The sequence below is a fragment of the Chanos chanos genome, chromosome 8 (assembly GCF_902362185.1).
Source record: "Chanos chanos chromosome 8, fChaCha1.1, whole genome shotgun sequence".
Taxonomy (NCBI): domain Eukaryota; kingdom Metazoa; phylum Chordata; class Actinopteri; order Gonorynchiformes; family Chanidae; genus Chanos; species Chanos chanos.
In genome coordinates, this window is record NC_044502.1 from 40819879 (window position 1) to 40833615 (window position 13737).

Consider the following 13737-nt stretch of genomic DNA (forward strand, 5'->3'; position numbering starts at 1 on the left):
TAAAAACAAATTATGCATCTGCTTACTATGCTCGTGCGCGTTCACATTCAGCCTGTTATTGTTTAGGTAGGTCGTTCATACAGGAATAACAGGGTCGTAATAGTATATTATCATTACTATTATTATTATTATTATTAAGAGATAATAATAATAATAAGTCGTAACAGTGTTAGGTGTAGTACTACTAGCAAGAGTAATGTTGATAGAAGTCAGACGCTGAGAAGTCACAACTGAAAAACCTCTTATAAATTACATTGTTTGCATTTTTCTATTTAATCCGAAATGAGGGGGTCGAAAAAATTAATGTGCATCTCTTTGTAAATTTTTTGTTTCACGCGTGGTCCCAATGTGAGCTGACCGTAGTTACAATGATTTTAAGACTCTTGTAACCGAAGAGTTATCAGTTAAAAGTCATCTGACACACTAACATTTTTTATCTTCTCACCGAGCTCGCAGGTCAAGTGGAGGAACAACACTTTAGCGCCATCAGGCGTTTCGTCTCCTTAAACATCAGTTCAACCGAGTTCACTTCTGTGTTGGTTTGTGATGCCAAGCACACTGGGAAGGAAAGAGATTTGTACAATTTAATTTGCCATTTCTGTCTGTCGTTCTCCCTGAGAATAAACGGGTACCGTTTTAACATAGCTGTTTATTTTTGTGAATGTTGACACCTTTGGTACATATGAAAACATATGTATGGTTTTGAGTGATATACAGTTATACATGTTGAGAAGTAAAGAGTTGCAGGCAGGTTTGAAAAAAAAAAACAGCTCTCATGATTAAAATGATTAAACTGAAGAGGTTGGTCAAGACATCACTCATATTTAATTTATAGTGATACTGAGTTAGAGCTTGCTCTACAATACCACAAACAAGATGTCATGGTGCTGATACGTGAGACAACGTGAAGTGACACTTTAAACTCGTGCTTGGAATGGGTTTAAGTTTGGAATTCCTGTATGAATTATGTCATCACTAATGCAACTGAATGTGTTTCCCGGCAGATGTTTCCATAGTGATCTGGGTGGTCAGAGAGGAGGAGGTGAAAGACTGAAGTTCGGTTCAGCTGCACTGGTGTTCACGTGACCGCAGGGTGAACTGTGAGGAGTGCTGAGCTAAGACATCCCCAAACTCCTGTAAACAGCATTTCATTGGATGTCAACAGTGTTTTTTTTTACCTCTGCTTGTCTGGGACAATACACAGTTTATGAATATGATTTGAGTTTATTTGAATCCCTGACATTCATGGAGATAAACCCTATCACAGTGCTTGTAGTTAAACTAGAATATGATAAACAGACAACTCTCACTTTCTCTCTCTCCCCCACCACCCCCTCTTTTCTTTCTGTTTCCAACAGCACTTCAGGGGTCATATAATCAAACCTCTCAAAATAGGAGCACTGTTCTGAGATCAGTTTAAGCCTTTTGTTATTGTAATACATACAGTTCCATGGACCAAGAGGAGCTGATCCAAGATCAGTATTCTTATCCTGGGATGCTTGCTTGATATGAGCCCAGATCTCACAAGACTACTGGGCCTCAGGTCTTACCTGGTATGTGAATGAGGCGCATGCAGACACACACACACAAAGGCATATATTCACAAACACACACACACACACACACACACACACACACACACACACACACACACACATGTACATACATCCATTTCCATTCAACAGCCTCTCCTACAAACACAGGTAAAAACTCACAGACTTAAGACAGCAACACGCTCATCAGACAACGACGCTCCAATCCCTTTTCACTCGACAGGAAACCGTTAAACAAAGCCTGAACAAACAAAAAAAAAAGAAGTGAGAGGTGTGTGTGTGTTTGTGTCTGTGTGTGTGTGTGGGCGGGGGGGGGGGGGGGGTAAAATGAGCAAAAAGCCTGAATTAGATAAGCTGTTTCTACATGAGGCTTTACATGTGCATGTATACGCTTTGTTTTCCAGACTAAGTCTTTCAATGGTTACCACAAAGAAAAAAAAAAAAAGAAAAAAAAAAGACTTTCCGATCGCACGGAATCAGCCGTTGCTGTGTGATAAATTCTAAACCACTTATTTGTTCTTAATTCAGCTCACGAGTAAAACGGCTGACGGCGTTCACAGAGCTCCACCAGGGGCACGAGCTTCACACAAGCTGATGGTTTCTCACGGTGAGACCCCGCAATGCTTCTCTCCCCCCGAAAGCAGCTTGCCGTTTCTCTCTCTCTCTCTCTCTCTCGCGCGCTCCTTTTTTTTTTTTTTCATATTCATTTTCCTGTAACTTTTGTTTTTCCTTGAGTAGTAACTTAATGCCTTTTAGTCACACAAAAGGAGATCTCCAGCTGCTTTCTCTCTCTCTCTTTTCGTGTCGCTTCCCTTCCGTTCCTAGCCCCGCAAGTTTGCCTCCCTTCTCTCTCCTCCCATCATTTGACAAGCCAGCCTCTGCTCCGTCGTGGCTACTTTAGTTTAGTGACTTCAGGTTTTGGTTTTTTTGTTCTTTTTTCCTTTGCTCTGCGCGTAAGGTCTTGAGAGCAAAAATACGAATGCCGTTCGAACATGCTTCCCCCTCCCGAAACCTTTCCCCCCCCCCCATCCGTCCGTCTCTTCTTCCACCGACTCCGACGCTCTCTTTTTCCTCTCTCTCTCTCTCTCTCTCTCTCTTTCGTTCCTTCTCTACACAGTGCTTCGGGGCGTTCCGTTCAGTGCGGCTGTCTTCAGCATGCAGGGTGTGCCGGCCGGATTCGGGACCGTCCTCACCGTAGACATTCCCACTTCAAACACTTCGTGAATGGCTTTCCGGAAACAGTGGAAATTGTAGTCTATTAAACCTATAATGGACAAATTAAGATCAAAGTTAAAAGAATGCATAGCTTGAAAGAGGTTTTTTTTTTTTTTAATGGACTGTGGTACACAAACAGCTTTTAAATGCTCTTGAAAGTGATCTGATGTGCATCTTTCAGTCTTTGGAAGTCTGTGTTTTTTTTGAGTAAAGCAAAAACTGAAAACCTTAAGTGGATCGTCGGGACTATGGCGGCGTGTACCTTTGCGTTCGAAGCTTTCTTCTCTGAGTATGCAGACGAGGGCGAGGAACTTGGTGACCTCTTTCAGATAGAGAACCGTGGTGTTGTTAAGCTTAATGATGGCCATAGACTCTTTATCATATGCACTACCGGTCCCATCCTCCTTCAGCCTGTCAGGACAAATAACGCACATCTCATGTCAGATTATCCACCTTTCTCATACACGCTCATAAACACAACGCAACCTCAATAAACAAAGCTGTCATTGTTACAGCTCAGGTACACACTAATTTCCCTCACACCTGACACGTCTGAGAGCGCTCTGGTGTGAAACGACGAACAAAAAAAACAGTCGTAGCGGATTTGCACAGAGAGCAGAGGAGAATGAGAGGCCTCACCCGTAAATACAGGAGACGTCGATGACCACGTCGATCATGTCACAACATAATTCGTACGACTGCATGTCCACCGGCGAGCTGTCGGTGGCAATGTAAATCTTACTAACCACGTCAAAGAGAAAGGCCTTCTCAATGCCTGAATTCTGCCAGCCCAGAGAGAGAGGGAGAGAGAGAGAGATGAAGAGAGGAGGAGTGTACATGAGATTACTGTTGTTCACTTACAGCACAGAAATACGCTTACAGATAGACTTGAACAAACAACATTAGCTGCACTCAAAATTCATCAAGGCGCTGCAAGTTATGAAGGCTACTGTATGAGACCAAGAGCCTAACCGGATTTAAAAACCATCACAGTTGGCTGCCGCCCTTATCGGCCAGCCTCAAAATGCATTCTAATGAGGGGAAGGGAAAAAAAAAAAAAAAAAGAGAGAGAGAAAGGATGCTTACAGATATGAAGATATTGAGAAGATTCTCCAGCGTTGGTAACTGTGGGATGAGCTTCTGAACCACTTTGCTGAAAGCCTCAAATATGGAGTGATCATAGATACTCGTCAGATAAAAGCTGCAAGAGAGCACCACACACGCTAGTCAAATAAAACCTAGAGCAGACTACCATAGATACCAGCCAGCTAAAAACCAGGATAGAGTTCCATAGATATAAGTCAGATAAAACCTAGATCAGACTACCATAGATACCAGCCAGCTAAAAACCAGGATAGAGTTCCATAGATATCAGTCATATTAGAACAGAACAGAGTACCATAGATACCTGTCAGATAAAACCTAGAACAGTCTACCATAGATATCAGTCAGATAAAAAAATAATCTAGAATGGAGTCGCATAGATACAAGTCAGAAAAAACCTAAAATAGTCTACCACAGATACCAGTCAGATAAAAAGTAGAATGGAGCACCATATGTCTAGCATAGATACCACTCACATTTAAAAAAAAACAAAAAAACAGAACAGACTACCATAGATACCAGTCAGATAAAACTAGAATAGAGCACTATAGATGGTAATCAAAGCAATGTTAGGAAGAAGTACCATCGTCACAAGTAAGATAAAAAAGTTTTGCACAGAACACCATACATATTGGTCAGATAAAAGCTAGAACAAAACACTATGACTCTAGTCATATGGAAACTGGGACAGGGCATATGGGAGTTTAAGAGAACACACTTCCGTTTCACTTAGCTAAAACCAAATCTCTATACAGTATGGGCATATATTATACAATACAAACTGGTGAAAACACAAAAAAAAGCACAAAGAACTATTTATGGGCACAGATGCCATGCAGAAATTTTAATGAGGCATTTAGCTAACTCGTACCAAGAGCGACATTTTTCAGGGACTTTTAAATAATTCATGAATGTGCCTATAGTTTACTTAGCAGCAAAGTCCCAGTCTACATCAAGAGTCATCCAGTTGAGGAGATCAGAGAAAAAGCCAAGCACTGTCTTGACTGTGTCACGTCTCTGTGCAGATTTACAGCTAATCTGTGCTCTGAACACGCTATATACTGGAGAAACCAGCCAAGCTTGACCAAACCGTCGGATACAAAGCCAGGTGGAGATGTATCAGACCATAAATTCAACGGTTCAGCGATAAAACAAGCGGTAACCAACAGTTTGAGAGTTAGGAGTTACAATGATATCTCAGCAGTCAAGCATCTACACTTAGACAGTTCAATCTGATGGCAGTTCTTCTGGGCCCTCTCTCCACGTGTGAAAAAGGAAAACTGAAGAAGAGGAATGTATTGTAATCCAGCATTTAGGACGTGCGTGGTTGTGCTAAACAGAAGTTAACGTTTAGGTCCGTTTTCTTTCCTTATGTTCTGCTCGACCTATGAGACGACAAAAGCGCTTCTGAAAAGTCTTGTTTTGACGGTGTCCATCTCAGAAAACAAGAGGACGCCGAGATTTGTCTTTTCTGTTTGTCTTTCTAAGACAGGCCTCAGAGGAATGTGGCAGCGCTGATTGGAGTATGTCGAACATGTGGTGAAGTAATGCTAGCTTCTCCTCCTTGTTCATCAGCTAGGTCTCAAACACACAGGCTGATCCTGTCTCTAATATTAGAGAGCCCCGTTCACAGAACCACGTTAATTCACATGAGAGTTTGCACACTTACCCGTATTTCTATGGAATCTGTGATAAAAAAAAAAAACATGCCTCATGTATCGAGTCTATGGAGACAGGAACACTCCGGCTTAGGAAATGACTTTGGAGCTATTGACATATCCCCGGAAATATGAGTAAGTTATTGTGCTTCTCTTCTGTTAATTTACGGAGTGTTGCTAGGAGAGTTTGGTATCTCTCTGGAAAAACTAATGAGAAAGGCAGCGATGGATGATTTGAAAAATTCCTATTTGGGCAGATCCTGTGATATGTAAATTTTGCAGCTCACATCCTGACTGATTAACACGTGGAAAAGGTATGAAGGGCTCAAGTATACAATTCAACCAATCTTTATGGATTATACAAACCACAACCCTCATGTCAAAAAGTGCTATAATTTAAAAAAAAAAAAAAAGTCCAGCGCGAGAGGAAAAATGTCAAAATTTTGTCATTTCCATCTCACCTGAGATGCAACTTCTCAAGGCTAGCGTCGGCCAAGTCATCGTTAGCTCTCTGATGAATGTCTCGCTGGGTCTCAATCTTGTGGTCGTCTGACAGGCCGTCCACTTTGTGGATGAAAACCTCAAAGTTGATGTCTGGGTTGACTCTGTAGGCCCGTGACACAGTGAGGTGTAGTCTGCTCAAAGCTTCCACATAGTCATCCTGAGCGAGAGAGCAAGAAGCAGACATAAAACGGCATCAGTGCGGTACTTGGATATACACGACGTGACTATTCAACTCCTCAAATTCCTGTTAGACAGGGCATACTTGAAATTCTGATGGTTTGGCCAGCTTAGGCTTTGAGCGACCAAATAACAGTTGTAAGCACTTAGAAGGTACAGGTAGAACAGGAAAAGGCGAATACATGTGGCTTTAGACTGGAAGAGTGATGAAATATTGAACACAACACAAATCATGTGGTCTATTTGTGCAGGGTTTTTGGTGCACCGCTGGGAATGGGCGTTAATAGGCATGAATGCGGTCAGTTCTCACAGAAACGCACCCAGAAAAGAAAGTGGAATGAAAAACATGTAACGATGCCAAGAGACGAGCAGGGTGTCAGAAAAATTGTATCACAATTACAGAAACACATATCACAGAGTCATCCTCAGCTGTAAGTCCAATTAAATGCTTCAAGTAAACCTAGAGAATTACTCATTATCAAATTCAGGAGCTAAATCTTTTCTTTATAAGAACATTGGTTAGGCACCAGAAAAAAAGAGCAGCAATGTGGGATAAATGGAATTTGCAGAGCGTGTACTTAAGATATGATGAAAGATTTGCTCATATTTGGAAATCTTACTGCTCTATTAGGATGAAAATGACCGTGTGTTTTCATATTTTTTTTTTGCATTGAGCTGAACTTCCAAAAAAAGATTTGAAACTATAGAACAGCGACTTGTCATGAAATGGTTTCAGTGCTGCCTTAGCATTGAGAACAGACAACACCATTGCCAAAGTGCCCATATATGAATCAGCAAGTGACATTAACACCAACCAAATTCAGAACACAAAGACATCGCAGTGTTTCACCTGAGCGTCGATGACGAAGATCAATGCCCCAGTCCCTCTGAAAATCATCTCATAATCAAAGGTAGGGTCAAAGAAGTCCACCTGACCTGGGAAATCCCAGATCTGGAAATTGACGAAGGAGCTGCTAGAAATGTCATCCTTGTATATTTTGTTGGTGCTCTCCAGAAACAGTGTCTCATTGGGGGACATCTTATGGAACACCACCTGGAGAGGAATGTCAAAAGTATTCACCATTGTCCATGCCAATAATATTGGAGTTTCCAAGCTGTACAGCATTTTAGTGTGTAGGAGCATTGTGAGTAAACCAAAATCCAGAAGCCCAGTCACATGCTTTATACCCTGTGAGGAGATTATCTTGAGTGACAACAGGATCATATATTGTGGAACTTCGTGCTTCCGTTCAAACCATATAACTTACCCAACTCTTTTTACAAATGAGAAATAGCTTTTTGTTTTGGTATAAACAGAATACAAAGTTTTCGTACACAACTATTCATCATAAAGTGTCCATCTGACATTTACCCTCATAGCACGACATTTCGTAAAACTGTTTGTAAAATCAGTGTTGGGATTTACATTTAGACCTCAGTGTTTTGTTCCGTTACTGTTTGGGGATGCTAAAACGTCTTACAAAAGGCAAATGGTTCTTTGAATGATAAATAATTAATCTCCTCTGTTTCTAAATCCCAGAATAGGATGCACAAGATTACCTAAACTCTCAACTGCTGTATGATCTCAGCAGTGAGAACATAAAAACGCTTCAAAGGCATTTTGACCGTGAGAGTCTTCTCAGTTAAGACGTTGCTTTATCCGACTGTGTATAACGATCTGGGATAGATTACCAGAGGACACTGTATCAGCTACAGTTACGGAAAGACCTGAAAGACTGAGAATTTCTTTTTTGTTTGCCAAATTAGTCTTCTCAATGACGTCATGTAACTTTAAAAGGACTGAAATGGGGAAATAAATAAAACTGGGCGGAAATAGGTAGTTAGTCATGTGCCATATTCAAACCAGCTGAGTGTCACTACAACCAACCAAGTCATGCTGCGTGCTGCTGTGCGTATTGTGGTTAATGATTACTTCACATTCCATTCTTAATAAAATAACGTTATAGTGAAAGTCTACCTATTATCAATATACATTATGTGGCGCATTACGCACGGATTAAGACCGACAGGAAGCTAATAATACGAACAGATGCAAAAGCACACAGTTGTGTGGCTATGTGTCTAGCAAAGTCTACGGAGTCGCCGCAATTCGTGTCACAAGAAGTCAAGTTATCTCACTTGTGCAACCAGCAAAAACATGCTGTTTCTAGTTGGGTCGCATTCACATGTCTTCAGCAACGTTTCGAGATTTTTTCATGCTGTATGGTGAAGTAAGTGTCTCTGGTCAGTGCAATTACGAGCAGTAGATATGATGGCTTCCTAAGCTACGAGTCTCACCCGTATCTTCCTACCTTCTGTATTGACGATTTGCCACTCCTTCGCAAACCCATGAGCAGTATTCTTGGTTTGCTATCTGATGGTGCTGAACTATCCTCAATGTCGGCCTCCTCTTCTCCATAACCAAAATCTTTGGGGAATGAGTCTGCTACCCCGTAACTATCCGCCAGCGGTTCTTCGTACTGAATCGACATGTTGACCCGACGACGCTTGTTTCCCCTAATTTCCCCCCCACCCCTTCAATTTCTCTCCGGTAGTTTTATCTCAGAATTTTCAAATCTCAGTCAAAAGAAGCCCATAAAAAGTAGAATGAACAAGCATAAATTGCTTGCCCAACTATTAATACGGAGAAAGAAATTTTCAGCCTTCTCCTTTAAATCTTCTCAGTCCCCTAGTGTTTCCCCTTACAACGAAACCATGCGTTTGAACCCACCCTCAACTCCAATTGGGCACCCAGAAGATGACGCAAATAGTGATTTGTTAAGTCCTGTGTCAATCTTTTAGGCAACCGAAGCTGCGGGTGGATCATCTCAAATCATGTGTTTCGCAGTCACCTGACTCGGAGACTGCTGTGCACGGTCTTGTTGTGTGACCCTTCACCTGGTCCAAAGGTGTTTCTCTTTCGCCTTATATCTTAGCCATTCTATTCACTCTCACATCTGAAAAATTCTCTCAGCAAATTTTGCATGCAGTTCTGTATTTAAACAGCTTGTAGAAATACATAAATAGTTTGAAACTGCTGTTAAACGAAAAAGCACTTGCAAGATCTTATTCACACGTCGTGGTAATGTGACGTACGCTGTCTTAATTTAATGCGTTTTACTGGAAGATCAATTCATTCTCTTTGGCTCTATCTACGCTTAATTCCCAATAACTGCAATATAATGATGCAGTCAGAAGATGGCGCAAGAGAAGGGTAAATAACATTTAAAAAGTTGGAATGGAAAATTTGGGTGTCTCAGTATACAAATTATCGATGCATGTGTTTTGTGGATTTGTGCTACATTTATATAATTATGCACTCACCTTCCACTGTATTAAAAAAAAAAAACTTTGCACCGACACTCACTGTCCTCTGGTACACCTTACTTCCAGGGATGGCTATATAGGTATACAGTTACAGAGATTAGCCCGTCTGTTACCATGCACAGTGTGTCAGCCACTCTTTACCCCGTTCATTAACGGTCGGTCTTTAACACAGGACTGCCGTTGATCGGACATAATTTTGGTGCCCGGCCGTTCTCAACACAGCATGACATTGACTGGGTATACTGACTGGGTACTGGTATCGTAGTGTACTACAAGGTAGCCGTCTCTAATAAAGTGGGCAGTCGGTGTAATACGGTCTACATTTTCACTCACTGTTGTCGAGCTTTGTAAGTATCGAGGATAATGTTTTAGAGAAATACTGAGAGGAAATATTATTACATACAACAATGAGCACTACGACATAAAACCTTCCGGAGATATAAATGTCACAGGGATGCACAGTCTGTAACAGTATTATTTTATTATTGTACAAAACGAGTAAACAACTTGCAAAAGGAAATTCATTTTACAAAGGAAATGAAGAAAAACAAAGTGCCTCTCTTCAACAGACTCGTAAACAATCGTACATTGTTCATATTAACCATCTCAGTCCCGTAAATCTTTCACCACATCTGCATGGACTGGCAAACTCTTTGATGTATGAGTCCAGCTCCCTCTAAAATCAAAGCAGTAACTGTTGGCTATGTAAGCCGGTCTTCAAACCAGTCCATTGTAAAATGGCAGTGACACAAACCTTTACTACAGACTTGACGTACATGAAAGTTTGCGCAAGCAGAGCTTCATTATTGCTACTGGGACATATGTAACTTCTCAAACGCTATGATTAACCTCGGACTACTAACAGTCTTAACCTACAGTATGTCTTACAGTTTTTCCCAATAACTGTCATTGTATGAAAGCCATGTTATGTTCCTTTCAGACAAAATTACACGAAAAAAGAATGTGACTGTGTGCTCTGCATTTGCCCCTCATTTGCCCAATTTGTCTAAAACGGATAAACCTTAAAAAAAAAAAAAAAATTAAAAACATCATTACATTTGTTCATGAGGCATAGAAAATACCTTAGCAATGGTGGGTGTGGCCCAATAAATTTAGTCATCCATAGAATGATAAAGTCTACCAAAAGAAAATATATGACTTTCTGTTACTAATCTGCTGACACTTAAGTTTGTTTTGAATTTCTGTATTCTGTCTGAATCATGACAAATCTACAAAATGGTTGTCACTTCTGGCTTACCGTAAGATGAAACATTACTTCTCTGTTATTTGACATAATTATTTTTTCCGGGTTGTTGCTGTTGCTGTTGTTCTGTGGCAAACATTTGATGCTTTGCACACAGCAGAGCATTTTGTGGTCTGATGGTTACATCACTCATACAAAGCAACATAAAGAGTATGGTTTCAACTTGCAAGTAATCAAGAAAAACTGTAAGATCGTAGCTAGGGTGAAATACTTTATGAATGGGATAATAATATGTCCTGTGATGTAGTCATGACATGGTTGTTGAGCTGCATGTTACTGACATCATACTACTCATTCACTCAGATCTGGAGATCTGTGGCAGCTCGCCTGCTGCTTGCGGAACTTGCCAATGATGTACGCCGACTTGGGGACGTCGGCTTCGGGCTGTGCCGTGACTCTGAGCTGGACTCTTCGATTGAGTCTGGAGTGGTGGGTCGGCTTGAGCGCTTAGGGTCGGACCTGGATGCAGTTCGTGCACGGACAGTGGCGTACCCACTGCGAGCCATGCCGCCTCCATAAGAGTCTGAGTCGGACGCATTGCCCTCAACAACCGTGGAGCAGTTCCAGGGTGCGCTAACCTTCCAAGGCCTCTTCACCGCACTTGCCAACAGAGTTGGACAGGAGGACGCATGCGAAGAGTCCCTGGGGAGGCTTGGGGAGTCTGGAGCCTTGGACTCTCCTTGTGGGGGGTGGGCAGACTCCTCAGATTCATCCTGCTTTGGGGGAGTGATGGACTCGCAGGCTGGTGAGCGGGTGTCGCTGCTAGTGTTGTTGGAGTTGCTGTTGTGTTCTGTGGGACTGTGCTGGGGTTCTTTCGGAGCATCTGAACCGGTTTTGGCCATTAAATCAGCCTGGACAGGAAGAAAGGCAGAGGAAGGGTTGATAAGAGGAGGATAGCCAGGATCCTGTTGTTTCTCCAGCAGGAGATTGTAGCCACTGGGGGCGGAGGGGATCGTGGCTTTGCGTCCGGTTGAAGTACCTATGCACATCTGCTGCACCATCGAATCCTTCTTGAATTTGTTGGGGTAATAGTTGTCATCCGATTCATCCCTCAGATGTGGGTAAAAATCCAGGATGCCCTTTTTGAGCTTCTTGTAGCCCAGATGCATGATCTCTAGAATGTTCAGGAACAACGAGATGCCTGCAATGCACTGCATGAACACCATGAACACGCTCTTCTCCGTCGGCCTGGAAACGAAGCAGTCCACCACGTTGGGGCAAGGGTCCCGTTCACATTTGAAGAGGGGATCGAGGTGGAAGCCATAGAGGACGTACTGCCCGGACATGAAACCGACCTCGACGGCCGAGCGGGTGACGATGTGAGCCACGTAGGTGCGCAGTAGAGATCCTCTCAGAGGGGCCTTGTTGAGCTTGCCTTGGTCCAGCTGCCGAAGCTCCCGCTCGATCCTCCGCCTGGCCTCCGCCATCTCCACGTCCACGGCTTCCAACTCGCGCCGCAATGCCATCTTTTTCCTCTGCCGTTCTTTCTCCAGGGCCCGAAGGCGGTAGAGAGCGTGGCCCATGTAAACCAGTGATGGCGAAGACACGAAGATGACCTGGAGCACCCAGTAGCGGATGAGCGAGATGGGGAAGGCGAGGTCGTAACAGACGTTTCGGCAACCGGGCTGCTCCGTGTTACAGATGAAATCAGACTGCTCATCGTTCCACACATCCTCTGCTGCCACTCCCAGCACCAGCATACGGAAGATGAAGAGGATGGTAAGCCAAATCTTGCCCACCATGGTGGAGTGGATGTGCACCTCCTCCAAAATCCCACCCAGGAAATTCCAGTCTCCCATCTTCACGCGGGCATTGTTGTGGCTGGTAAGAGAGCAGATACTGAGAGAGGAACTGTGCACAACGAGGAGTTTGGTTGGCGGTGTTCTACAACTATCAAATGAGTATTGCTGTCATATTGTGTTGCATAACTAATAGACAGTCAGTTATCAAATCAAGTCTAAGTAACACATATATGGTATTATATCCTTAGAAACAAACATTTGACTGTCTTTGAGTGTCAGTGTTGAGCAGTTTTTAATGTACTGAGTTCAAAGGCATGTAACCAACAAATCTCACTTCTTTCTTTCTTTCTTTCTTTCTTTCTTTCTTTCAAACCAAGATTTATTCTACGGTTTCCAAAGAGTACAGGTGATGGTATATATTCTCATCTAAGAGCCATTCCAGTTTATACATAGTTCTTTCGTTGATTCACTTTGAATGAACTTTTTTCCCCCTTAATGCAGTTTTCTAGACTGACCCTTTAAACTGTCAAATGAAAAGGTAAGAAAAAATACTTTGCGTTTATTAAAGTTTTGGCATAACAGTGAAGAATAGGTTGACTGGAATGAATTGCATGTCGTGCCAATTACTGAAGGTAATTTCATCGTACATTATTTTTCATAAAAATATTAACCAGGTGAAGACCGATAGTGAAATAATTCATCACCACACACAATTCACCCAGAACTCCAGCATGTTCCTGTGACTGCAAAAAGGTATACCATTGTTAGCACTCACATCACGAAAGCATCTCACAAAAAAACAGCATTAAACAGCAACATACCTTAATCAAGTATGTAAAGAACACTGTCAGAGCGACACCTCATTGTATCCAAAAAATGAATCCGAAAGACCTCACATTGTGTAAAAAGATGTAAAACTGTGCGCCCACGCCACTCCGGTGCAACAGGACGATCTCAATTCTACCCAAAACAACACCGTTCCTCTTGGTGACAACTTATAGTCACCCAACTGAAAATCAATGTTTCTGTCAGTGCCATTTACCTTACAGCAGCATGGATAGACTGCCGGTGATTTAAATCCCCTCGGGTCATACAGGCGCGACCAGGCCGCCAAAATATTTAAAAATCGTTAGTGCCCTCCACATCTGTCAAGACGTATCTCCTGAACTCTTTTGACCCCTTTCTTTCTGCTC

The 13737-nt window shown here is 42.3% G+C and overlaps 2 protein-coding genes across 3 annotated transcripts; both read right to left on the bottom strand.

Annotated features, from left to right (window-relative positions):
* Positions 1 to 702: 702 nt before the first annotated feature.
* rragca (Ras-related GTP binding Ca) lies at positions 703 to 8867 on the bottom strand. Of its 2 annotated transcripts, none has more exons than XM_030782717.1 (7): positions 8524 to 8867; positions 7062 to 7163; positions 5992 to 6191; positions 3855 to 3969; positions 3408 to 3550; positions 3031 to 3179; positions 703 to 2817 (listed from the first exon to the last, which is right to left on the bottom strand). In XM_030782717.1, exons 1-7 carry the CDS (start codon positions 8701 to 8703, stop codon positions 2663 to 2665), a joined length of 1044 nt encoding a protein of 347 aa, XP_030638577.1. In that variant the 5' UTR covers positions 8704 to 8867; the 3' UTR covers positions 703 to 2662. The 2 variants fall into 2 exon arrangements, with proteins under 2 accessions (XP_030638577.1, XP_030638576.1); XM_030782716.1 differs by having other exon boundaries at positions 7062 to 7265.
* Positions 8868 to 11101: 2234 nt separating this feature from the next.
* Positions 11102 to 12601, bottom strand: gja9a (gap junction protein alpha 9a). Its single transcript, XM_030781387.1, has one exon. It carries the CDS (start codon positions 12599 to 12601, stop codon positions 11102 to 11104), a length of 1500 nt encoding a protein of 499 aa, XP_030637247.1.
* Positions 12602 to 13737: the final 1136 nt, after the last annotated feature.

Bases quoted from the DNA above. Each gene is read 5' to 3' on its own strand.
- rragca (XM_030782716.1), bottom strand. From the start codon at position 8,703: ATGTCGATTCAGTACGAAGAACCGCTGGCGGATAGTTACGGGGTAGCA. The intron at 6,192-7,061 runs GTGAAACACTGC...TCTCTCGCTCAG, and splicing joins TCTTCGTCATCGACGCTCAG to GATGACTATGTGGAAGCTTT. The intron at 3,970-5,991 runs GTGAGATGGAAA...GCTCTCTTGCAG, and splicing joins CTTGAGAAGTTGCATCTCAG to CTTTTATCTGACGAGTATCT.
- gja9a (XM_030781387.1), bottom strand. From the start codon at position 12,601: ATGGGAGACTGGAATTTCCTGGGTGGGATTTTGGAGGAGGTGCACATC.